General features: G+C 42.1%; 1 protein-coding gene across 2 annotated transcripts in view; it reads left to right on the forward strand.

Moving 5' to 3' along the window:
- The window catches only part of LOC129102349 (THAP domain-containing protein 1-like), a 37,211-nt gene extending 12,936 nt beyond the window's left edge, over positions 1 to 24,275 (forward strand). Inside the window, exon 3 of one of the 2 annotated variants that reach the window (XM_054612459.1) lies at positions 23,635 to 24,275. In XM_054612459.1, coding sequence (XP_054468434.1) covers positions 23,635 to 23,949 — 315 coding nt within the window. In that variant the 3' untranslated portion in view covers positions 23,950 to 24,275. Of the gene's footprint in view, positions 1 to 4,051; positions 9,197 to 23,634 lie in introns of those variants that run through there. The other variant, XM_054612458.1, reaches the window with a different exon arrangement.
- The last annotated feature ends 3,668 nt before the right edge of the window (positions 24,276 to 27,943 follow it).

Consider the following 27,943-nt stretch of genomic DNA (forward strand, 5'->3'; position numbering starts at 1 on the left):
AGTAATTTGTTTATATTGACTACCATGTGTCTGCATCCTATTTCTGTCTGTTCCTCTGTCCGGTGGTCACGTAGACAGTGGGTCACTCCCAGGTGCCGTGACCCCACTAATCTCATCTATCCCACTCTCTCAGCCCATGGTGAGCAAGTGGTGTCGGGGGGACTTTGGAACTGCCAGTCTGCAGTGCCGAAAGCTGAGTTCATCTCAGGCTACGCATCCTTGCTCTCCCTCAACTTTCTTGCTCTAACTGAGACCTGGATCACACCAGAAAACACTACCACACCCGCAGCTCTGTCAGATGTGTACTCCTTCTCTCACACTCCCAGAGCTGCGAGGCGAGGTGGTGGCACTGGCCTGCTAATTTCCCCAAAATGGAAATACTCTCTTGTCTCTGTTCCACAGTTCTCCCCTTCCTCTTTTGAATTTCATGCTGTTACTGTCACTTATCCAGTCAAGCTCACCATTGCTGTTGTGTATCGCCCACCAGGCCCTCTTGTGAGTTCCTGGAGGAGCTTGACACACTAGTCTCGCACTTCCATGACGATGGCTCCGCACTCATCATGCTCGGCGACTTCAACATCCAGACTGATAAGTTAGAACCACTGCTTTCCTTCCTCTCCTCCTTTGACCTCTATCGCTCTTCCTCTCCTCCTACCCACAAGGCCGGCAACCAGCTGGATCTTATCTTCACTAGACACTGTTCTACTGCTAACCTCTCTGTCACTCCCCTCCAGCTCTCGGACCACTACTTCATGTCCTACTCCCTCTCCCTCTCCTCTCCCCCCTTACTTCCTCCACCTACCCACATGGTTTCTACCCGTAGTCACCTCCGCTCCCTCTCCCCTGCTGATCTTTCCTCTTCCGTTACCTCTGCCCTCCCTGACCCTGAATCCTTCTCTCCCCTATCCCCCGATACTGCTACTGATCTTCTCCTCTCCACCCTTTCCTCCTCTTTGGACAACCTCTGTCCCTTCACCTCCAGGCCTGCACGGCCAACTTCTCCTGCCCCATGGCTATCGGATTCAGTGCGTACTGATAGACGGAGCCTAAAGCGGCTTTTTTCCGCTCTAAAATCCTAACCTCTGCTTCCAATCCTAAAAAACTCTTTGAAACTTTCTCTTCACTCTTCCAACCCCCACCCCCTCCTCCTACTTCCTCCCTTCTCCCTGATGATTTCGCCTACCTTCTCTCAGCCCCCCTCTCCCTGTCCACCCTCTCCCTCTCTACCCTCTACAGCTCTTCCCCCTCAGCTCCCCCTTCCCTCTCCACACCCCATCTTACCCTATTTTGCTCCCCTCTCCCCTAACGAGGTCCTCGACCTTGTTACATCTAACCGCCCCACCACGTGCTCCCTTGACCCGATCCCCTCCCCTCTTCTTCAGTCTATTGCCACTGAACTCCTTCCTTTCCTCACCCACCTCATCAACACATCTCTCGTCTCGGGATGCTTTCCCTCGGCTTTCAAGACTGCCAGAGTCACCCCCCTTCTGAAAAAACCATCACTTGACCCCTCTGATGCCAAGAACTTCAGACCGGTTTCTCTTCTACCCTTTCTATCCAAAACACTTGAACGCGCTGTCTCTAAACAACTGTCTTCCTACCTCCACCAGAACAACCTCTTGGACCCCCACCAGTCCGGGTTCAAGGTGGGTCACTCGTCGGAGACGGCCCTCCTTGCGGTGACAGAGTCGCTTCATGCTGCGAGAGCGAACTCTCTCTCCTCTGTCCTGATTCTCCTGGACCTGTCAGCGGCGTTTGACACGGTGAACCACCAGATCCTCCTCTCCACCCTCGAGGGGATGGGCTTCTCAGGCTCTGCACTCTCCCTGCTTGCATCCTACCTGACAGGCCGATCCTACCAGGTGACATGGAGGGGGGCTGTGTCGGAACCACGCATGCTGACTACGGGGGTTCCACAAGGTTCAGTCCTGGGCCCCCTTCTCTTCTCGCTCTACACAACATCTCTGGGTTCTGTTATTCGCTCGCATGACTTCTCTTACCATTGTTATGCCGATGACACCCAGCTGGTCTTGTCATTTCTTCCCGGTGACACCCAAGTGGAGGCACGCATTGCTGCGTGCTTTGCTGACATCTCGAAGTGGATGGCGACACACCACCTGAAGCTCAACCTGGACAAAACCGAGCTACTGTTCCTCCCGGGGAAGGGTTGCCCGCACCGAGACCTGTCCATCACCATTGATGATGCCGTGGTGACGCCAACTCGGACTGTGAGGAATCTGGGTGTGACCCTGGACGACCAACTGTCGTTCTCAGCAAACATTGCATCGGTCACACGCTCCTGCAGATTCCTCCTCTACAACATCAGGAGGATTCGCCCCTTCCTCACTGACGAGACGGCGCAGGTGCTCATCCAGGCTCTGGTCATCTCCCGCCTGGACTACTGCAACTCACTACTTGCTGGAGCCCCGGCGTCGGCCATTAGACCCCTGGAGCTTGTCCAGAAAGCTGCAGCACGTCTGGTGTTCAATCGCCCCAAGTTCTCTCACACAACTTCCCTTCTCCGTTCTCTACACTGGCTCCCTGTAAGAGCTCGCATCCAGTTTAAGACTCTGGTGCTAGCCAACAGGGCAGTGAAAGGAACAGCTCCTTCCTACCTCCAGGCCTTGGTCAAGCCCTACACCCCCGCCCGACCACTTCGCTCTGCTGCCTCGGGGCGATTGGTTGCCCCGTCGCTCAGAGGTCCCTGCGGCCGATCCACCCGGTCACAGCTTTTTTCTGTCCTGGCCCCTCAGTGGTGGAATGAACTCCCCACTGACGTCAGGACAGCAGAGTTGCTGCCCATCTTTCGGCGCAGGCTGAAAACTCACCTCTTCAAGAAGTACTACCCTGAGCCTTCCTCGTAGCACTTATTGCATTCGTATTAGTTGTTGCACTTACTGTATTCGTATCAGTTCGCTGCACTTATTGAATTCGTATTCGTTTACTGCACTTATCCTATTTGTAGTAGTTTGTAGCACTTATTATATTCGTATTAGTCTGTTGCAATTATTGTTTTCGTAGTAATTTGCCTCTGCACTATACTTTTGCTCTGGTTTATGCTTTAAGATGCTTTTTTAAGAAAGGAGATGCACTTATGACTTCTGGTGACTAGTAGTTCTCTTGAATACCTATGTTGAATACAATTCCTGTAAGTCGCTTTGGATAAAAGCGTCTGCTAAATGACTGTAATGTAATGTAATGTGTGCATTGGTCTCCTCAAAGCCACAAACCGTGACTTCAAATGTCCACTCGTAGAGCAGATAATGGCGCTGGACATGCCACTCGCTAATCTCCCAAATAACAGCTGCTTCCTCCTGATGTCGACAGTAGTAGAATTGTAAAATGCAGAATTTAACTGCGCAACAGCTGCTAGTAAAGACAAAAAGGTTAACATCTCTAATCAGTTATCCATGATTAATTAACCTGGTAGTTGATTGATAATCAAGGCTGTTGTTTATTTTTTTCCGGAAAGGGTCACGTGGTAAGGGCGTGACGAATCAGGGAAGGACACGTTGCAACTCCTAAGACCCAATCAAATAGCCAATGCGGATGCCTATTGTTTCCAAACTTCTCCGTTTCAGCCATCCACACTATTAGGGAAACCCAGCGTTTTCAAACTAATCCAGCCTCAGGAGCGTTTTCATATTCCTTCGTTTTCAGTGCCTTAAAACTCCGGCCTAGTGTGGACAAAGCAAAAGATATGCGTTTTAAAAGGAAAACGACATAGTGTCGACAGTGCCTTTATTCCACCTACTAATCTCTGATTGGTTGCACAACCGGGAGAAACTCCAAATGTTTTGTGATAATGCTACCAATTTAGGCTTCATCCCAGTCTTGGAAAGCTCCAGTTGTCAGGGTTTCCATTCCTGTCCTGTTTCAAAATAAGAGCAAGCTGTCATCAAAGATAGAACTCTTAACAAAAATGAATAAATAAATCCTTTAGATGTGGATGAGAGTTAGCAAGACAATTAAATCAGTTTAGCTTCATGTTATCCTCTTGATTTTGTTAAGAAAGCAGCATCGGAAATCCTGTATGCTTGTTGTCTGACAGGCGGAGTCCCTGGAGGATCCCTTCCCCTCAGAGATCCAGTTCCCTCTGTCCTCTGACCCGGTGGTAGAGGAGGAGGAGCCCGGGAGTAGCCTGCCCGAGATCCGATGCGACACAGTGGCAGTCTCTTGCGACCACAACTACACAGCGGAGGATTCTGCTCGGCAGAAGAAGCGCATGGAGCAGCTCGAGGAGCAGTTAGGGAGTCTGAGGAAGAAGCTGAAGACGACGCAGCAGAAGTGTCGGCGGCAGGAGAGAGAGCTAAAGAGACTGAAGGCGGCATGTGAGACACCAAGGACCAACCTTGAGCTGCCAGCAGCTCTCGGAGAAGGATATGTGATTTTACCAAAACACGTCTACTACACACTCAAAGGCATTTAGTAACATGTAACTCACATTTCTCAGCAGCAGCAGCCAGGAAGACTGTTGAAGATCTGCTGAGCAAGGCAGCAAAGCCCGAGCTGAGAGCTGAAGGACGACCTTGTTAATGAACGCAAAATGCATGATGTGGAAAACTTGAATCTGAGTTGGTGGATACAACAAACTCCCTGTGTAACATTTTTTTTTTTCTGTTCGGCTCTGGTGAAATTACTTTAAGTGATCCCTCTTGAAAGACCTATTATGCATATTCATATTTCCTGTTAATTTATGATGTTACAATATCTGATTCTCATACTAAATGTGCCCAGAGTGTCGAATAATGAGATAAACTTTTGTAAAAGTATTTCCTGTGAACAAAAACATCAGGCTTCAGACTGGCTTCTGACCATTGTGAACACTCCAAAAATGTTTTTTTACTCTGGTAATTTCATGCCAGATTTCTTTGTATGGCCATTTGCTCCAGACAAAGACAGGGTAGTACAAGGGTGCTCGCAACTCATATTTTATGCCACTTCTCAGAGGACTCTTTTGTCAACATCCCGATATGTAGCCAGGTTAGCATATGCTAACAGACAGGGCTGTTCGATCTATAAAGGGCCCTGTTGACAAGTCAGCGCAAACTGTAAGTAAAACTATACCACTGAAATGTTTGTCTTGTATTGATAATCAGAGTAAATGGCTTATGAACACAGTTTTAGTGCAAACCATGGGCATATACAATGTATATAAAGTAATTTAGGTAGCTAACAGTGATTTGCACACACAAATGGTTGAATTAGTTAGCGTAAAGTGATGGATAAATTATTCAAATGGTTAGCTTTCGGTAATGGATAAACAGTTGAAACGTCTGACAGGGCTGTGGGGGTACCTCAGAACAACTTGTTAACTTATAGACACCGTTATTTTGGCAGGTTTATGGCAAACATTGTTATACTATAGTATTATTTCTGAAGACCAAAGTTATTCATTTTATTGTCTTTTCCCAAATATAGTACATCACAACAGACCTCCACAACCCATGTTTGAAAACAGTACTGACGTACCGGATGCCAAACTGACCCTGAACCGACAGTCACTGTGGTAAAGCAGTTCTGGCCCCAGATGATATGATAACAAATTATTAAGACACTCCTACTAGAGGGTCAAGGGTATAATCAAATCTGCCAACCCCATCTTCCTGGCCTGCGCCTGATACCAACCCCTCTCACCATCCCTTTCCCCTGTTGGCCCTGTCATAGAGTGTCAGCGTCAACCAGCCACTTTCCCCCATCCCCTGAACCCTATCCCAACCCAGAATCCCCAGAACCCCACGTCACCTGCCCCTCCTCACCCCAATAATAATTCACCCATCCTCTGTTAACATCAGGCCAGATAACAGTAGATCTGGTCCACCTCCTGGCTGAGGAGGCAGAGGACTGTGCGAGGCCCAAGCTCTGGCTAGAAGAGACACAGGTGTTTTGAAGTCTGGTGGTTCTGCAGCTGATATTTCTGTATCTCTTGCCAGATAGCAGCAGGATGAACAGCCTTCGGCTGGGTTGGTTTTATCTTTAAATATCCCCTTAGCTATTCACAGGCTCTTCTTCTCACCGATATCACGATGCTCAGTAGATGGGTGCAAATAATGTTCTGGGCGGTTTTAATCATCCGCTGTAGAGCTCTTCTGTCCTCCATGTACACGTCCCATTCCAGATTGTAAAGTTTGCATTCAGGCTGCTTTCTATTGCCCCACTGTAAAAGTTCACAAGAACGCCACAGGAATTTAGCCATCATAAGTTTCCTTTTATGAGCTCTTTCACCATGATGGAGATGTGTAAGGAACACCTCCACCTCAACTCAATTGATACAGGGGTGCATCTTTGCCTCCTTTATTCTAAAATCAACAATCAGCTCCTTGGTTTTACTGACGTTGAGCAGTAGATTGTTCTCTGAGCACGACTCTGTAAGAATGTTGATTTCCTCTCTATATGAAGTCTCGTTGTTTGGAAACCAGCAGATGACTGTAGTGTCATCTGCAAACTTAACAACAGAGATTCTTTTCATGTTTGGGGTAGCAGTCGTGGGTGTTCAGCGGAGCAGAGTGTAGGAGGTTTGGCTGCTAATGCGAACTGCATGGGGACTGTTTGTGAGGAATTCTAATAACCAGTTGCAGAGTGAGGTACTCAAGCCCAGAGTGCTTCAGTGATCAGTTTTATGGGGGAGGTTGTATTGAAGGCTGAGTTGAAATCAACAAACATTATTCTGATGTAGGTGTTATTTTCCAGATGAGTGATGGCTTAGTGGAGACCAGTGGAGACAGCATCCTCTGTGGATCTGTTGGCTCTGTATGCTGGTGATGGTCCAGGCTGGCTGGGATGTTATTTTTAATGTGCTGGAGAATCAGTTTCTCAAAGCACTTCCTCAGAACGGGGATGAGTGCAACATGGCAATAGTCATTTAGAATGGACACTGCAGACGTTTTAGGTACAGGAACGATGATGTCTGTCTTGCAAAAAGTTTGAACACTCTCCTGTGAACGTTATATGTTCAAAATGTATTGAGGACACCAGTTAGCTGGTTCTTGTGCCTCCCACTGTCCCTGTCTGCCCGCCGTCACTGGCACCCCATCACTAATGAGCCTGCCTGCTAAGGGACATTGCCACCTTTACCCAACTCCTGGTCAGCGAGTTAATGGTAAAGCATATCTGTTATACATTTGGATTCATGTAAATATTAAAATGTATTTACTATTGTGATGCACAGACATTGTTATAAGTATGTTTTTAACTGTTGTAATAATAAGATATGATTATTATTTTAGAGCCTTCAAAACCAGCACCAGGATGTGGCCTCCAATGTCCAAAACTCCTTCCTACTGTAAATGCTTTATATAATCTGTAAAAACAAGCAATATTTGTACATGTTGGTGCACATTAAGAGTAAACAAAACATTTAAAGCTTTGTCTGTTATTTAGCCTGCCTACCTGCAGACCACCAGACCGGACCCTTATCATGTAGCTCCTCGTCTTCTGGATCCAGGACATCACCGGTAGTGTTCTTAATGTTAAGTCTTTGCACGCCAACCCATGATAATCAAACAATTTTCTTCAAAGGAACATTGGGTAACATTTAGGGGGATTATTTGGCAGCATTGAAATATTATATTCGCTACATTTTAATCAGTGTATAATGAGCTGAAACTAAGAATCGTAGGAGTTTCGTTTGCTTAGAAAAAGCCATTTATATCTACCTGGGAGCGGGTCGTCTTCCACGGAATACGCCATCTTACATTGCCATGTTTTCTACAGAAGCCCAGGACGGGCACTGGCTCTGTTTAGATTTGCATTTTATGTTCCGAAACCCGGTATTAACAGGGCCTTGTGCTAAATTACCGGAGTATTAATTTGCCGCGACGTTACTGGTGTTTTTGTTAGTACATTTTAATGTTTTGATGTTATTTAATATCGAGCGGCAGTGCGCATTTGCTCTGCTCATTCTCTGTCTGGCTAAGCTCCTCCAACTACACACACATATAGACACAAACAAACACGCACCGAGTGCTAGCAGATAGCCCCGTTGAGGTGAAGTAAACCAGGTAAAGTAAAGGATACTTGAGTTGACGGCAACTACGCTTGTTACTGTATGTGCAATAAAATATTTGTGAGTAAATAGCCAATACTTTATCAATACATTTGTGCAACAAGAACGGACATGTAAACCAAATTGAAACTAATTACATTACAGTCATTTAGCAGACGCTTTTATCCAAAGCGACTTACAGTCAGTAGTATATTACATATCATTCACCCATTCACACACTGATGACAGGCACCCATGCAAGGTGCCACCATCAGACTCTAACTAACATTCATGCAACATCCAGTCCACACCGATGGCAAGCCTTCGGGAGCAACTTGGGGTTAAGTGTCTTGCCCAAGGACACATCGACTGCCGAAGCCGGGTATCGAACCACCGACCCTCTGATTGGAGAACTATCTTGCTCTCCACTACGCCACAGCCGCCCCGACTACCACTGCTATATTTACACACGCACAGCACGAACGATCGGCCAAAAGTTTTTGTTGTTTTTTTAAACTTCTCTGCTGGTTGCCACAAAGCAGCCGTGGGACAGGGGACTTGAGGACAGAGAACTGGAGGTGTGACTCAAGCTTCTTCATTCTTTATAACTTTCACTCAGACCTTACACAGTATTATTTTATTTACATTTTACATTTGTTTCCAGTGAGATATTAATGTCTTTTGTGAATTTGTTGTTGTAAACATAACTGTTGCTGCTCTGTAAAATGTATATATATTTTGAATATAAAATCTAATCCTGTTCTGAATTTATTTGTAATTAAAATTCTATATATGTTTTTAAAACCAACTATTTTGTCATGTAGAAAAGAAGAATACTTTTAAGAGTAGCTCCTTTTTGTAATGAAATCTTAAAGATAACTCTTTATCTGAAGGCCACTGTAGTTCTCCAAAATGATTCGAAAGGGAGGGTTGAGCTGAGGCGTATTTAGTTGGTTGCAATCTGTAACACACCGCTAGATGCCACTAAACCTAACACACTTGGCATTTAAATAGAAATATACTTTTTTTGTGAGTAGGTCACACCACTGAAGAGGTGGAGCTGACAGTTCGGCAGAGTGGCCGTCCAGGGCACCTAACCCTCCAGAGAGTTCTGAGGGATTGTTGTCATGGGTTCAGTGTGACATCTGCAAGACATGGTTTCACACCATATGTGTAGGCTAAAACAAGGTTCAGGATTATGCTAATGATGATTTTCAACGTTATCTTTGTCAGCATATTCATTTTATAATTTGTATTTAATTTGAGTTGTTCACATTTTTGTCTTATTGTTAAAAATGTGTTATTAATGTATTTAAATAAATATTTCAATAATTTTCTCTAGTCATTTTACTTTTGATTAAAAGCAATGTACTATTTAAATCATGCTCCATGGTATAATCCTCAAACCCGTGATCCACCAATGTGGATGAAGCGCGGTTAGTCTGGCGAGACAGTCTTAAAATATATAAGAAGGCACTCCGTAACGCTAGAGCAGCCTATTATTCAGCATTAATAGAGAAAAATAAGAACAACCCTAGGGTTCTCTTCAGCACTGTAGCCAGGCTGACAGAGAGTCACAGCTCTGTTGAGCCGTGTATTCCTATAAACCTCAGTAGTAGTGACTTCATGAACTTCTTCAATGATAAGATTCTAACTATTAGAGAAAAAATTTATAATCTACTGCCCTCAACCAGTACCGATCGATCCATAGCTGTAGAACCTGAAATATATTTAGATGGCTTTTCTCCCATCGACCTTCAACAATTGACTTTAACTATTTCTAAGTCTAAACCTTCCACCTGTCTCTTAGACCCGATTCCGACTAGGCTGCTTAAGGAAGTTTTACCTTTAATTAGCAATTCTTTATTAGAAATTATCAATCTGTCTTTACTAACGGGCCATGTACCACAGGCCTTCAAACTAGCTGTAATTAAACCTCTTCTTAAGAAACCTACTCTTGATCCAGAGGTGTTGGCTAACTATAGACCTATATCTAACCTTCCGTTCCTCTCTAAGATCCTTGAGAAAGCAGTAGCAAATCAGCTCTGTGACTTTATGCATAACAATAGTTTATTTGAGGATTTTCAGTCAGGATTTAGAGTGAATCTTAGCACAGAGACGGCACTGGTGAAAATTACCAATGACCTTCTAATAGCTTCAGACAAAGGACTTGTCTCTGTACTTGTATTGCTAGACCTTAGTGCTGCATTTGATACCATTGATCACCAAATCCTATTACAGAGATTGGAGCATCTAATAGGCATTAAAGGAACCGCACTTAGCTGGTTTAAGTTGTATTTATCAGACCGATCTCAGTTTGTATATGTAAACAATGAAAGCTTGATGAAAACCAGGGTCAGTCACGGAGTTCCACAGGGGTCTGTTCTTGGACCTATTTTATTTACCTTATATATGCTTCCCTTGGGGAATATTATCAGAAAACACTCAGTAAACTTTCATTGTTATGCAGATGATACCCAGTTATATCTATCAATTAAGCCAGACGAAACTAACCAGTTCTCTAAACTTCAAGCATGTCTTACGGAGATAAAAACCTGGATGACCTGTAAAAAAAAACAGAAGTTATCCTACTAGGCCAAGATCACCTTCGAAATCAATTATCTAACGATATGGTTTCTCTAGATGGCATTGCTCTGGCATCCAGCACTACCGTTAAGAACCTTGGAGTTATCTTTGACCAGGATCTGTCTTTTAACTCTTATATAAAACAGATCTCAAGGACAGCCTTTTTTCATTTACGTAACATTGCGAAAATCAGGCAAATCCTCTCAAAGTGATGCAGAAAAACTAGTTCATGCATTTGTTACCTCTAGACTAGATTACTGTAACTCCTTATTATCAGGCTGCTCTATTATTAAATAACTTAGAACAAAATATTAAAATAAAATACAATTTTAATTGAAACTAAAATAAAGTTGCTTCGCTGCTGCTTCTCAAACTCAGCTGCTGAATGTTGCACACATTTTGTTAGATAAATTTAAGGTATCAACATCAGACAGATTTGAGTGATAGACATCAATCAATGATATGAGTCACTGGTTCTACCTGGTCACATGCAATCCTTTTCATTTATTTGTGGTTAAATATTCATGTACTCTTCATCCTATTCTTTATTCATTCCCTTAATTTTGTTTATTTGATCATTTATTAATTTATTTTATGTTTAGTAGTTTAGTAATGTAGTATGTTTAATAAATATTTCATTTATAAAGAGCTTGATCATTTGATTTGTGTGTATTTGCAATAGTAAGTCCCTGTACACCTTGAGTAGAACTCTGTAGCAACCATGAAATTAAGATTACATTTATTAATATCACATTTTGAAGTTTCCCCTATTTTTCTAAAATTGGGTGGCGTCCAAATTTAATCCTATGTCAAATTCTGTTAGTTAAACTAATGGTGGTAAATCCAGGCACCATCGTTCTTTTATACAAATGTATGTGTTTCTAAATCATAATTGAGTTACTAATGAAAATGACATATCTTAATATTAATTATTAATTATTTATTAAATCTGCTACTAGCAACAACCCTACACACCGTCTGCAGTCCAAGTGCTCTTTCAATGGGGAGGCTGTCTTTGTCTGCAAACTCCATTTGCGTTTTGATCTTGATGGACTGAGGCTGGAACTGCCCAGTTGTTGCTTACGAACTAAATGAGCTGAAACCCACCTTTGTTGCATAATGCAGTGAGGTTTTTTACTAGGTGGATGGCTTCCCATTCTTTGGCCACTGATATTACATGGTCTTTAACATAAAAGTTGTGTCGGACTGTTTCAGCTACCTGAGGGGAAACAAGCTTTCATTGATGTGTGCTGTTTTTTTAGAATGCAAAGCTTGCACAGCTTGAGGAGGACATAGCGCCAAATATGTGCAATTACATACTGTACGGTTTGACTGGTATCACCTTGTGGCCACCACAAGAAGCGCAGGTAGTACACGTCAGATTTCTTCACTCTAACCTGATGGAAAATTGACTTAATAATTAATAATTCCAATATGCTCTTTGCAAAATCTCCTCTCCGAAAATGACCCTACAAGAGAGTTAGCCAGATCAGGAACCTGCAGTAGCTTTGTGTTGAGGGATACGCCTTGGTAAGAGGCTGCACAGTAAAAAAAAAAAAAAAAAAAAAAAAAAGGTTTTCTCTTCTTGGGGTGGTACACCCCATGGTGTGGTTGTACCAAACTTTTCCTGGTTGCTCTGGTAGTTCTTCCTGCAGGACCTCCTCTGCATGATTGTTCTCAAATATATCATATATATATATATATATATATATATATATATATATATATATATACAGTGGGTACGGAAAGTATTCAGACCCCTTTAAATTTTTCACTCTTTGTTTCATTGCAGCCATTTGCTAAAATCGAAAAAGTTCATTTTTTTTCGCATTAATCTACACTCAGCAACCCATCTTGACAGAAAAAAACAGAAATGTTGAAATTTTTGCAAATTTATTAAAAAAGAAAAACTGAAATATCACATGGTCATAAGTATTCAGACCCTTTGCTGTGACACTCATATTTAACTCACATGCTGTCCATTTCTTCTGATCCTCCTTGAGATGGTTCTACTCCTTCATTGGAGTCCATCCATCCATCTTCCGTAACCGCTTATCCAGTTAAGGGTCGCGGGGGTGCTGGAGCCGATCCCAGCTGTCAATGGGCGAAGGCAGGGTACACCCTGGACAGGTCGCCAGCCTATCACAGGGCTGACATATAGAGACAAACAACCATTCACACTCACATCCACACCTACGGGCAATTTCAGAGTCATCAATTAACCTAAGCTGCATGTCTTTGGACTGTGGGAGGAACCCGGAGAGAACCCACGCTGACACGGGGAGAACATGCAAACTCCACACAGAAGGTTGTCTAGCCTGGGAATTGAACCCAGGACCCTCTTGCTGTGAGGCGACAGTGCTAACCACTACACCACCGTGCAGCCCTCATTGGAGTCCAGCTGTGTTTAATTAAACTTTGGACTTGATTAGGAAAGGCACACACCTGTCTATATAAGACCTTACAGCTCACAGTGCATGTCAGAACAAATGAGAATCATGAGGTCGAAGGAACTGCCCAAGGAGCTCAGAGACAGAATTGTGGCAAGGCACAGATCTGGCCAAGGTTACAAAAGAATTTCTGCAGCACTCAAGGTTCCTAAGAGCACAGTGGCCTCCATAATCCTTAAATGGAAGAAGTATGGGATGACCAGAACTCTTCCTAGACCTGGCCGTCCAGCCAAACTGAGCAATCGTGGGAGAAGAGCCTTGGGGAGAGAGGTAAAGAAGAACCCAAAGATCACTGTGGCTGAGCTCCAGAGATGCAGTAGGGAGATGGGAGAAAGTTCCACAAAGTCAACTATCACTGCAGCCCTCCACCAGTCGGGGCTTTATGGCAGAGTGGCCCGACGGAAGCCTCTCCTCAGTGCAAGACATATGAAAGCCCGCATAGAGTTTGCCAAAAAACACATGGAGGACTCCCAAACTATGAGAAATAAGATTCTCTGATGAGACCAAGATTGAACTTTTTGGCGTTAATTCTAAGCGGTATGTGTGGAGAAAACCAGGCACTGCTCATCACCTGCCCAATACAATCCCAACAGTGAAACATGGTGGTGGCAGCATCATGCTATGGGGGTGTTTTTCAGCTGCAGGGACAGGACGACAATTGAAGGAAAGATGAATGCGGCCAAGTACAGAGATATCCTGGAAGAAAACATCCTCCAGAGTGCTCAGGACCTCAGACTGGGCCGAAGGTTCACCTTCCAACAAGACAATGACCCGAAGCACACAGCTAAAATAACAAACGAGTGGCTTCGGAACAAGTCTGTGACCATTCTTGACTGGCCCAGCCAGAGCCCTGACATAAACCCAATTGAGCATCTCTGGAGAGACCTGAAAATGGCTGTCCACCAACGTTCACCATCCAACCTGACAGAACTGGAGAGGATCTGCAAGGAAGAATGGCAGAGGATCCCCAAATCCAGGTGTGAGAAACTTGTTGCATCATTCCCAAGAAGACTCATGGCTGTACTAGCTCAAAAGGGTGCTTCTACTCAATACTGAGCAAAGGGTCTGAATACTTATGACCATGTGATATTTCAGTTTTTCTTTTTTTATAAATTTGCAAAAATTTCTACATTTCTGTTTTTTTCTGTCAAGATGGGTTGCTGAGTGTACATTAATGCGAAAAAAAATGAACTTTTTCGATTTTAGCAAATGGCTGCAATGAAACAAAGAGTGAAAAATTTAAAGGGGTCTGAATACTTTCCGTACCCACTGTATATATATATATATATATATATATATATATATATATATATATATATATATATATATATTCAGAAACGCAACAAATCATTTAAGTAAAATGCTTCTCATGTTGGATACTGTGTCCACTTTCTCCATGTATGCTATTTCCTCCATAGTATTGTAGCACTTCCTAAGAAACATGGCATTATCCTGCATCGTGAATCCTCAGATTTTATTTGGGTTAGGGATAAAGCCTTTTCCAACTAAGCAAAGAAGATTCTGTTTTTGTTTCCAAAGTTTTCCTTTAGTAGCTCTTTAGCTTTCTGGTAGCCTCTATTTGGGGACATGTACTCACAGCTTTTGACTAGCTTTTGAGCTTGGCCTTTTGTAAACTGTATAAGGAACTGCAGCCTCTCTCTGTTGTTGTCGGTTTTATTTTTAATCATGTTTTCAAATGAAAGAAATAAAATACCTATATTCCAGAATTTGTCCATCAGTGGAATGCTTCATTGTGGTAATGTAGAAAGAAGTTGCTGTTTCACAAGAAATCTTTGTCAAGTTGTTTTGATCCTCCAGAATTTTGATCATGTGGTTTTCCTTTGCAGAACTGGGTGTAAAAGGAATTTGCTCTTGTGACAGAATTGATTACCACAGGGGGTATGACAGAGGGGTTTGCTGCTGCGGTTGTGACTGGACATTACTAATGTCCCTATTTACAGACTGACTTTGATGATTATCTGCTTTTTAAATCAAAACTGGGAAATTGACAATGAGCACTTGCCTTGCTCCTTACTACTGGAGCATCCATATAAGAATAAAGCAACCGCTCCAGCTTTTCATCCAGTTGTGCATCTTTAGTTGCTGATGCACCATTAATGACTTCAGCTGCCTCTGAACCTTACACAGGTTTCTGAACTGGGGCTACATCAGGCTGTACTGGGTTAAGCTTTGACATTCCAGCCTCTTTTAGATATTTTGGCAGTAGTAGCTGCTATATCTGTATGCAAATTCCAATGTTTCTCTTCTTTTTCTAAACATTTGTTCCCTCTCTTCGATGGCATGCTTTTCTTGCAACTTTGGCCTTTAAAGCTGCTCTCTCTGACTCTGCACTTATGCACAAATATAGAAAAAAATGCGTCTCCTACACTATCTTACTCAAAAAGTCAATTTTATTGTTTAAATTTTGATGATCAAAATTCCTGAAAATTAAAAATAAAATAAAGATACATCATTGCTCAGTATTATAATCGCAGCTCAGCTTGATGGCTAAGAGTAATTAAACTGTATTGGGTAAAGCTAGCTCAGCTACACGTGAAGGTGCTAATTAGGGTTAAGACAGAAGCCCAAAGTTTTGAATTGGTCAAAAAGTGTCTTTGAATAGATCAGCAAGCTGTCAAGATTTCCAAGGTGTTGCATTCCTGTAGATGTTGAGGCAAGGGGGCTGAATATGGACATCGAGGGTCCCTCCAGGTTGGTTGGAATGACTTAGGACAAGTATCAGTCATAAATATTTAAAACTGCCACCTACTACAGGTCTATGGATAAGTACATCATACAACTCTACTTCACACAATCCGACTATGCCTTTTAATATAGACACTTTTAATATAGACACTGAATGGAAGGTGCAAGGTGAACATATTGAAAGAGTTTGAGTAAAATGGCAATATAATAAGGTTTACAATTTACTAGTTTTTTGTTTAGTAATTAAGAAATATGCAAATAAATGTAAATAGGCTAATGTATTCTCTCAAATATCTTCAATTGAAAAATGACTTCCCACTTCCTGTGCTGGGCTCATACAAAAGGTCTTTTGTTTGTACTCTAGTCATGCCAGTGTGGCGCGTGGGGCACATAGGGTCTCTTGCAAAATGGTTGCAGAGCTTGGTCGTGCACCTCAGAATGTTTGGGACGAACGATCACGTGTCTATCACAAATAGTCCACTAATAAAAACACGATTTACTTGCTTTGTAGTATACAAAGAAGGCCAATTCGCCTTTAGATGCTTTGGAAACAGGAGGTCTTAAAACATCTACATTTGAGTATATATTTTGCCAGCCAACTTAAATTGTTACACTGATTGGTTATACTTGTTGTCTTTTTGATTTTTCACAGTTAATTCATCCTCTTGCCTTTCGGAGAATAACAGTGCCATAAGTATAAACCTCCACACATGCTCGGAGATTGAGTGCCATCTGCGGAGGGTTGCGCTACAGTGCAGAGATAAGTTAACATAAAATGAGATTTAACTTTATTAATCCCGAAGGAAATTCTTCAAAAGAGTAGCATAAAATAATACAATAAAAACATAAACATATATGAACAATACAAAACAGTTATTAAGTGTTGTAACACTATTGCCAAAATACAACACAATAGCAATAAGAGTAAATAAATAAATAAAAAATTCAACCAAAACAATAAGTAAAATACAACAACAAAAGAGTTAAAATCCAAAGTGTATAAGAAGTGATACTAAAACCAATGCCTAGTATAATCTAAAATAGGGTTATGAGCATGATATTAAGAGAGAAGTAAGTTAATGAAGTTATATTGCATATAGATTAATGACAATAATATTGCACATAGCGTTCTGTGTTGGACCTCTGTGGTCTCAGTCTACTGCTGAAAGTGCTCTGAAGTGACTTCAGTGTGGCATGCAGGGGATGAGAGGCATTGTCCAGATTACTGAGTATTTCTTCAGCATCCTCCTCTCTGATACCTCCACCACAGACTCCAGTTCCACTCCCAGGACCGAATCAGCTTTCCTGATGAGTTTATTGAGTCTATTGACATAAGCTGCCTTCACCCCTCTGACCCAGAACACTACAGTGTAGGATGACAATATGGTCTATCTGGATGCCTAGGTATTTGTACTCCTCATCGATGTCCACCTCTGTTCATCTTATGCGGACTAGTTTCGGAGGGGACCTTTGCCTCCTAAAATCAAACACAAGTTTTGTTGTCTTTGTGAAGATGACTTTCAAGTGATTCAATTCACACCACTTAACAAAACTGTCCACCACACTCCAGAACTCAGCCTCCTGTCCCCTACTGATACAGCCCACAATGGCAGAGTCTTCTGAAAACTTCTGCAGGTGGCAGGACTGTGAGCAGTATCCGAAGTAAGGTTTAGACTCTAAACCTTAGGAGCACTGCATGATGAATTTTCAAGGCGTTTTCAAGATTTCAAAAAGGTTGAGGATGAAATGCAGCTGGTTTCCTCTCCCTTTACCTGCAGTGTTGATAGTGCACCCACTGATGTTCAGCTTGAACTCATTGACCTGCAGTCTGATTCACTACTGAAAGAGCACTTTAAGTCAGCATCACTGCTAGAGTTCTACTCTGCTCTCAAGGAGGAGAACTTTCCAAACATGAGGAGACATGCTCAGAAGATGTTGGTTCTCTTTGGATCCACCTACATATGTGAACAGACATTCTCAGTCATGAAGTTTACCAAATCCAGGTACAGATCCTCTCTCACTGATGAACATCTGTCAGCTGTGCTTCGCATCTCCACCTCAGACATTCAACCTGACTTTGAAGGGCTTGTTAAAGCTCAACAGAGACTGGATTTCTCACACTGAATGAAAAAAAAATAACTGAAGAACACTAAAATGTGGGAATATAACAAGTGAAATGGGACACTTGATCCTTTTCTTTTTTTCTGCACAGTAAAAAAAAGAACTGAAGAACACTAAAATGTGGAAATATAACAAGTGAAATGGGACACTTGATCTTTTTTTTTTTTTTTTTTTTTTTTTTTTTTGCACAGTTCTGAAAACATTAAATGTTTAATATAGGCATGTAAAGTCAAAAAGGCTACAAAACTGGGACACTTTTCTTTACACAGTTACACAGTTCAGTGACATGTCTTGTTTATTTTGGCTACAAAGATGATGTGATGTCTTTAGAAAGCTAAGAAAATCCTTGTTTCAATAGTATATGAAACTCAAAATGCCCTTTGTTATTAATGTGACTGAAAATGAGTCAAATGTTTCACATTTTGTTTATCATTTTGGAAATTCTATTTGAATAAATTATATTTTTGAAAGCTAACCTCACCTTTTAATTGCCAAATAATAACATACACTCTTACCAGCGGTCAAAACAATGCCATTTACTGCTTTTTATATAGAAATAAAATGTATATTATGCATAATTGAGTTCGGCATTTTGGCCCGGCCCTCCAAAATATTTTCAGTTGCTCATTTGGCCCCCTGGGAAAAATAATTGCCCACCCCTGGTTTAGAGTGTGAACAGGAAGGGAGACAGGACCCTGAGGTGCCCTGTGCTACTCACTAATTTGTTGGACACAATGCGCTGCAGCCTGACAAACTGTGGCCAACCTTTGAGACTGTTGGTGATCTAGGCCACTAGTGGAGCACCCACATTCACGTCTTCCACAGGACAGGGACAACCATAGGGCTCAGGCTCAGGTTGGTGGTACTAAAGGATCACGCACCAGCTGAGCATCACAGCTCAGGCCCAGGCCCAGCAACCTGCCTGGGCGTAGTCTACTGAGCTCTCTTCTCACATCATCTGCTGTGATGGTGATAGACCCTGGAGAGCTGTTAGAGAGCACGGATGAGGGAGGGAGCAACCAGAGTTGTTGAGGAGGGATGGTGTGGTGAGGGTGCTGGAAGAGATGGGCAAGGGGACGGAGGTGTAGGTGAGTTCACAAGAGTAGGGATGGGCAGGGTCGTTGAAGAAGAATTCAGAGGTGAGGGACCTGAGGGGGGATGATCATAGGGGGAGCTGGGGGAAGGTGGGCAGAGGGCACATTGTCAAACCTGTTTATGAACAGATTTAAATCATTGGCCTCATTCAGGGACGTGCTGACGTACTGCGGTAAGCGTGTTGCCTCACTTCCGGTTCTCAGCGTAGTTGATAGCGTACTTTTCGCAGCTCCAGCGAAAACTAGTGAATTGTGTGACATTCTTTATTATAGCGGCTAATTACCTGTTTTACATTTAAAACACTTGAACACTCATATCACATCTTAATTCAGCGACTTTTCGCTTAAACCAACAGTTTACACGTTGTTCAGTTCTGCTAACGCTAGCTAGCCTCATTTAGCTTAGCAGCTAGCGATGGCGCTCCTCTCTCCTTCTCTCTCTCCTCCTCCCTCCTGCTCAGTGTGTCTCATGTTTAGCCATGCCTCTGCCTCCTTTACTGATACGGGTACATGTAACAAATGTAGTTTGTTTGTTAGGTTGGAGGCGAGGCTCAGTGAGTTAGAGGCCCGGTTCCGCACCATTGAAGCTCAGTCGTTAGCTACTGCAGTTAGCCAGCCCACTCCCGTAGTTGGTGCGGGCCAACCAGACTTAGCTCCTGCTAGCTGTCCCCCGGCAACCCCCGAGCAGCCGGGAGGCTGGGTGACTGTCCGAAGGAAGCATAGTTCTATGTCGAAGCACACGGGGCACCACCAACCGCTTCACGTTTCTAACCGGTTTTCCCCGCTCAGCGACACACCCGCTGAGAAACCAACTCTGGTGATCGGCAGCTCCATTCTGAGAAACGTGAAGTTAGCGAAGACAGGGGCTATAGTTAACTGCATCCCGGGGCCAGAGCGGGCGACATAGAATCCCATTTGAAACTGCTGGCTAAGGCTAAACGTAAATACAGTACGATTGTTATTCACGTCGTAATGACACCCGATTACGTCGCTCGGAGGTCACTAAATTGAACGTGGAATCGGTGTGTTCGTACGCAAAGACAATGTCGGACTCCGTAGTATTCTCTGGCCCTCTCCCTAATCTGGTCAATGATGAGATGTATAGCCGCATGTCATCATTCCGCCGCTGGCTGTCGAGGTGGTGTCCTGCAAACAATGTGGGCTTCGTAGACAATTGGCATACTTTCTGGGGAAAACCTGGTCTGATTAGGAGAGACGGCATCCATCCTACTTTGGATGGAGCGGATCTCATCTCTAGAAATCTGACCCAGTTCATTAGTGGACCTAATCCATGACCCAGAGTTCAGACCAGGAAGCAGAAGCAAAGTCGCAGTCTTTCACACCTCTCTGCGCTTCCTTTGGAGCAGTTACCCACCCAAAACCCTATAGAGACTGTGTCTGCCCCACGGCCACTTCAATTATTTAAAGTCAACAGAAGAGGAGTTATACAAAATAACTTAATAAAAGTTAAGGCAACCGATGCAACAGTGCATCAAAACAGGACAGTTAAATGTGGACTCTTAAATATTAGATCTCTGTCATCTAAGGGTGTACTTGTAAATGATTTAATATCAGATAATCATATTGATTTATTTTGTCTTACTGAAACCTGGCTGTGTCATGAAGAGTATGTTAGCCTTAATGAATCAACTCCTCCAAGTTATATTAATACTCATATTCCTCGAGGCACAGGCCGAGGAGGTGGAGTAGCAGCTATCTTTGACTCAAGCCTATTAATAAACCCTAAACCTAAATTAAATTACAACTCATTTGAAAGCCTTGTTCTTAGTCTTTCAAACCCGAGCGGGAAAGCATTAAAGTCAATTTTATTTGTTATAGTGTATCGTGCACCAGGTGCGTATTCTGAATTCCTATCTGAATTCTCAGAGTTTTTATCTAGTTTAGTCCTTAAGACAGATAAAGTTATTATTGTAGGGGATTTTAATATTCATGTGGATGTGTATAATGATAGCCTTAGTACTGCGTTTGGTTCATTACTAGATTCTATTGGCTTCTGTCAGTGTGTACATAAACCGACTCACTCTTTTAACCATACCCTCGACCTTGTTCTGGTATATGGTATTGAAGTAGAAAATGTAATTGTCTCTCAACAGAACTCTCTTTTATCGGACCATTTTCTAATAACCTTTGAATTTGTTCTACCAGAGTGTACGCCATTAGGCAAAAGTTTCTATGTCTATCTGATAATGCTGTAGCTAAATTCAAAGAAGCGATTTCTTCAGGGTTTTATTCAGTACCATTGCTCAATATAACAGAGGACTCCTACGCTAGCTTTAGTCCGTCTCAGATTGACCATCTTGTTGATAGTGCTGCATGCTCACTGCGAATGACACTGGACTCTATAGCTCCTCTAAAAAAGAAGCTAATAAAAGAAAGGAGGTTTGCTCCATGGTATAATCCTCAAACCCGCGATTTAAAGCAAATATCGCGAAAACTTGAAAGGATATGGCGTTCCACCAATGTGGATGAAGCGCGGTTAGTCTGGCGAGACAGTCTTAAAATATATAAGAAGACACTCCGTAATGCTAGAGCAGCCTATTATTCAGCATTAATAGAGAAAAATAAGAACAACCCTAGGGTTCTCTTCAGCACTGTAGCCAGGCTGACAGAGAGTCACAGCTCTGTTGAGCCGTGTATTCCTATAAACCTCAGTAGTAGTGACTTCATGAACTTCTTCAATGATAAGATTCTAACTATTAGAGAAAATTTTTATAATCTACTGCCCTCAACCAGTACCGATCGATCCATAGCTGTAGAACCTGAAATATATTTAGATGGCTTTTCTCCCATCGACCTTCAACAATTGACTTTAACTATTTCTAAGTCTAAACCTTCCACCTGTCTCTTAGACCCGATTCCGACTAGGCTGCTTAAGGAAGTTTTACCTTTAATTAGTAACTCCTTATTAGAAATTATCAATCTGTCTTTACTGACGGGCCATGTACCACAGGCCTTCAAACTAGCTGTAATTAAACCTCTTCTTAAGAAACCTACTCTAGATCCAGAGGTGTTGGCTAACTATAGACCTATATCTAACCTTCCGTTCCTCTCTAAGATCCTTGAGAAAGCAGTAGCAAATCAGCTCTGTGACTTTATGCATAACAATAGTTTATTTGAGGATTTTCAGTCAGGATTTAGAGTGAATCATAGCACAGAGACGGCACTGGTGAAAATTACCAATGACCTTCTAATAGCTTCAGACAAAGGACTTGTCTCTGTACTTGTATTGCTAGACCTTAGTGCTGCATTACAGAGATTGGAGCATCTAATAGGCATTAAAGGAATCGCACTTAGCTGGTTTAAGTCGTATTTATCAGACCGATCTCAGTTTGTATATGTAAACAATGAAAGCTCGATGAAAACCAGGGTTAGTCACGGAGTTCCACAGGGGTCTGTTCTTGGACCTATTTTATTTACCTTATATATGCTTCCCTTGGGGAATATTATCAGAAAACACACAGTAAACTTTCATTGTTATGCAGATGATACCCAGTTATATCTATCAATTAAGCCAGACGAAACTAACCAGTTCTCTAAACTTCAAGCATGTCTTACGGACATAAAAACCTGGATGACCTGTAACTTTTTAATGTTAAACTCTGAAAAAACAGAAGTTATCCTACTAGGTCCAGATCACCTTCGAATTCAATTATCTAACGATATAGTTTCTCTGGATGGCATTGCTCTAGCATCCAGCACTACCGTTAAGAACCTTGGAGTTATCTTTGACCAGGATCTGTCTTTTAACTCTTATATAAAACAGATCTCAAGGACAGCCTTTTTTCATTTACGTAACATTGCGAAAATCAGGCAAATCCTGTCTCAAAGTGATGCAGAAAAACTAGTTCATGCATTTGTTACCTCTAGCCTAGATTACTGTAACTCCTTATTATCAGGCTGCTCTAATAGGTCTCTTAGATCTTTACAGTTGATCCAGAATGCTGCAGCACGTGTTCTAACAAAAACTAAGAAAAGAGATCATATTACTCCAGTATTAGCTTCTCTGCACTGGCTCCCTGTTAAATCAAGAATAGAATTTAAAATTCTTTTACTTACCTACAAAGCTCTAACTGGTCAGGCACCGTCTTATCTTAAGGAACTTATAGTTCCATATTACCCAACTAGAGAGCTGCGCTCAATCAATGCAGGGTTACTTGTGGTTCCTAGAGTATATAAAAGTAGGATGGGAGCCAGAGCCTTCAGTTATCAGGCTCCTCTTCTGTGGAACCAGGTTCCAGTTTCAGTCCGGGGGCAGACACACTCACCACTTTCAAGAGCAGGCTTAAGACCTTCCTTTTTGATAGCGCTTATAGTTAGGGCTGGTTCAGGTTCGCCTTGGTCCAGCCCCTAGATATGCTGCTATATGCCTAGACAGCCGGGGGACTACCTAGGATACGCTGAGCTCTTCTCTCCCTCCTTCTTTATGTATTAATCTCCTATTTATGCACATTACTGATTTTGCTTCTTCCCCGGAGTTCTTGTGCTTTCTCGCCTCGCTGGTTCCCAGGAATCGGGGTTATATTTGGACTGTCATCATGCCTACTGAGGCCCTGCTGACACCCACTACTACTACCACTATCATTATTAGTCACATTACTATTATTATTGCCTGTACTATTACGCTTATTGACTTGCTTCTACCCTGGAGTCTTTGTGCTTTCTCGCTTCGCAGGCTTCTATAAATCGTGGCTGTACCTGGACCGTGGATGTGCATCCTGCTACGGCCCTGCTGACACCGACTGCTACCACCATTATTATTATTACTAGTCACATTACTATTACTATTACCTGTACCATTAAGCATTTTAGCTTTACTTCCACCCTGAAGCCCTTTTGCTTTCTCGTTCTGCAGGTTTCCATGAATCGTTGTGGTACCTGGACCGTAGTCGTGCCTCCTGCTGTGAGCCGACTGCCACCCACTGCTACTTCGATTATTATTATTAGTCACATTACTATCCCTATTTTCATGGCTATAATTCTACTGTAATAATTGCTGCTGTTATTATAAGTTGTCTTATTATATGAATCATTTATGTCATATACATTGAATGTGTTGTATCTAAGAACTGTTATGCTGCTCATTCTGTACACATGACATCTATTGCATTCTGTCCATCCTGGGAGAAGGATCCCTCCTCTGTCGTTCTCCCATAGGTTTCTTCCTTTTTTTCTCCCTGTTAAAGGGGTTTTTTAGGGGAGTTTTTCCTGTGCCGATGTGAGGGAAGGACAGAGGATGTCGCATGTGCACAGATTGTAAAGCCCTCTGAGGCAAATTTGTAATTTGTGATTCTGGGCTATACAAAATAAACTGAATTGAATTGAATTTAATTCAGGTTTCCTCCCATCCCCCAATTGGTCTTATTTGGCTTCAGGTAGACCAGGTTGGGATCCGATCTGCTCAGGGGGCACTATCTAACATTAGCATACAGCAGGTCCGGTGTTTTAGTTTGCAGTCTGCAAACTGTTTAAAGATATGCAGGGTTATTGTCAAGGTGATGTGGTTAACATTCCCAGAGATCGCTTTGAGGGCACCTGGGTGCATAGTGTGTAGTCTTGGGGTCATAGAGATGATTCAGCCCGCTACAGCATGCAACGCATCAGCCACAGGAATAATGTAAAGAACTGGAACAACCCTCTAGGCTAATAATATGGATGGATATTTACTGCTTACAGTTTAATGTCCAAGCTACACACGTTCTCTCACTGTAACGTGTCCAGGGTTTCACCATCTGTTGTTCACGTAAATACGGACTCCCCCTCTTATTGCTGTTTTTGCAACTCCGCCCGCACTAACTGGAAGCCGGCTAAACTGATAATGGAGTCTGCTATGTTGTCATGCAGCCATGTCTCAGTAAAGCACATAACAGAGCCCTCACGAAACAAACTCTGGCTCTTTGTGAGTGATGTAAACTCACCAGAGATCTTAAATTCCCCATAATAATAGAGGGGAGATACAGCCGATATCTCGTCTTCCTTTAACATTGTCTCCTACTAGCTCCCAATGACAGCTGGGATCGGCTAAAGCCCAAAACTCAGATGATGAAGAGCAACACAGCCCGTGATGGCGCCAAAAGTAGGAATTAAAGCACAAGTAAAAACAAAGCTTTAGGCCTCTTAAGACATTTGGAGGTCCTATCAACTTTTGACCACTGTAAATTGACTGGAAACCTTGTCATGCAACTACTTCATGTGAGGAGAAGATAAGCAGGAGTGATATTTCTGGCCAGCAGGTGGTGGTACAAAGCTGTATGTCAGAAAAAAGAGTGCACCTGGTGAGTTGAAAGTGTGCCCCCCTTATTAAAAAATACACTTATACCCACATTAGATACCCACCACCCAGTCATTGATGTGGTGTAAACATTTGTTGATTATATTGTCATTTTTATATGGACTGCTGGATAGTTCTTGCCAAGGTAACAACTGATGGGAATCTTAACAGATAATAAACAATACATTTTTTCAACCCATTTTTGATCCCTGGAGAATGAACACTTTTGATTTGAATGACCCAATGACCTCTCCACTAGTGCCAGCCTCAGGACAAACTTAACAGTTTTAGCTCCACTACTGGTAAGACTCTTAAAGTAGCTAAATCATCAGGATGTTGTTCCGACCGCTTTTCATTCCCCACATTCCCCCAGGCGTAGCATCAAGGTCGTCCTGTCCAAACTGTAACGCTCCTCAGGCTGCAGTCTGACTGCTCTGATTAAACAACACCTGGATGACCTACTGCTGGTACCACCAGCAACCATAATCAAAAGTATATTTGGGTTTTATAAACAATATTCACATGGAGAAAATCATCATTTAAATACAAAAAATGGTTACTGTATGTTTTTTATTTTATTTTTGCATACATTGAGAAATAAAACATGCTTATATACATTATATAATAAAGTATACAAAATAAATGTATTTTAGACACAGAATAGCTTTTTAATATATACATTTCTATTGTATGTCCCAATTTTTCAAGGCCATCAAATATAGCTGACTGAATTTGGTGGTAATGTTTCTCAAGTGATGCACATTTGATGAAATGGTTTGTAAACATCCTGTAGCCTCAATGAATAGCTGGAACAAGGTCATACATAATATTTGTATGGAACCTTCTTCTCTATACAGGTGACGGACAAATATCCCCAACCTATGGATTTAAAATAGCTATAGACTGCCTTTATAGTTTTTATAAAACAAACAGCTGATTCAAAAAAAAATTACTGGTATTTACATATGGCTGCTTTCCAAAAAACTTCATTTTGAAAGATTATTAGAAAGATCTTAGCTAGTATAAGACTTTTTTTCAAATATGTTTAGAAATATACTGAAAATAACATATGTGCATACCTAAGTTAAGCAATGTAACATCCCATATGTCAAATACATACTATGAGTGTATGGTTAAATGTTGCAAATTAATATTATATTATATATTGGATACAAATATATCTAGGCTATTGTTCAATGTTAATGTTTTTTTTGTGTTTATACTGTCAGACATTAATGTGTTTAAGAGCACTAAATGCCACTTAAGGTTACATGTTAGAGGGAAATGTTAGAGATGAACAGTGTGTGCAGAGTCTCTTCTTCTATCAGATCATTTTCATCTGTTCAGACTCTGCTATTGTGAATCTGCTGCTGATGAATATGTTCATCCTCTGACCCAGATAGAACCTACACAGCTTCACTTTACATTCTCTTCAGTCTGGAATCACAGCATTCAGCCTGGAGGTCCGAGCCAAGGACTTAGAGTAAATTGAGGTTAGCGGGACGAACAGGATGATAATGATGATGGTATAAAAATGTAAACACTGGCATCAATTTAAAACCTGCCTTGCAGCGTTTATCAGATCTATAATAATATCTCATCTCTCTGCCAATAATCGGCTGTTTCCTCAAAAACACTGAAAATGCCTCAGGGAGGAAACAGAGCCAGGGAGAAGACAAGGGAGAAGCCTGTGACAAGTCAGAAACAGTTAACCGATAAAAACACTATTTACATGTCTACAGACTATTCAAAGAAGGGCAAATCATTTTTAAATGCTTTAGAAACAGTAGGTCTTAAAAATCTTCATTTGAGTAAATAGTTTTCCCGGGAAAATCTAATTGTTACAGGATATGCCTTTTTTTTCCCTAAAGCTTGAAAACTTGACTTCTTTCTTCACATGGCTTGTACAAAGGTAATACATTAGTCCATGATGGGAGATGTGAGTTTACAGATAATTACAATCCCTCCTCGGAATTGTGGAGGTAAGTTTATAGCTTTTGCAGGACACTCTGGCAGCGCTGTGCAGCTCCTTCGGTGACCGACTGCTTAACCTGGGATGTGTGAAGGAGATATACCGCCGGTCCTTCCTTCCTGATGCTGTCAGACTGCTCAACCAGTGATTCCCAGGGGCACAGCCTCTTCTCAAACAGCTTTGCACCAGAGTCTATTGAGGTGGAGCAGGTGGTGGAGGGCAGACTGTTGATGGTGAGGGCAAAGTTTGCATATTTTAACTTTGTTTATGCTCCAAACGTTTATGCTCCTGTTTCAGGATTTGACAGGTTTTTAAAGGTTTTAAGCCCCATTTTATGCACAGTGAATGTTGAGGAATTTTTCTTTTTCAGAAAGAGATTTTAACTTCACTGAAATCACCTGGAGCCTCACAGTGCATCACAGTGTGCACTGAGGCAGCTGCTGGCACAACATGAGGTAATCGATGTGTTGAGAACAATCGATGGTGATAGGAGACAATAAACCTGGGCACACAGCGGAATTTGATTTCGCTGGCTAGAGGCTAAGTGCTTTGTTGCCTCTTGGTTTTACTTAGGATTGTGGGAAGGTAGAGATAAAGCAGCTCTGTCAGCAGTACACTCTTAATGTAACACAGGACATTACCAGATCTATGAAAGAGAGCCTGGCAGAGTTTAGAAGAATCCACTGGAAATCGAGATCAAATCAAAGATTTCAGGTCCCAAAAAATTGCTCTTACAGACCT

Source organism: Anoplopoma fimbria, chromosome 14 (genome assembly GCF_027596085.1).
Source record: "Anoplopoma fimbria isolate UVic2021 breed Golden Eagle Sablefish chromosome 14, Afim_UVic_2022, whole genome shotgun sequence".
In the NCBI taxonomy this organism is placed as follows: domain Eukaryota; kingdom Metazoa; phylum Chordata; class Actinopteri; order Perciformes; family Anoplopomatidae; genus Anoplopoma; species Anoplopoma fimbria.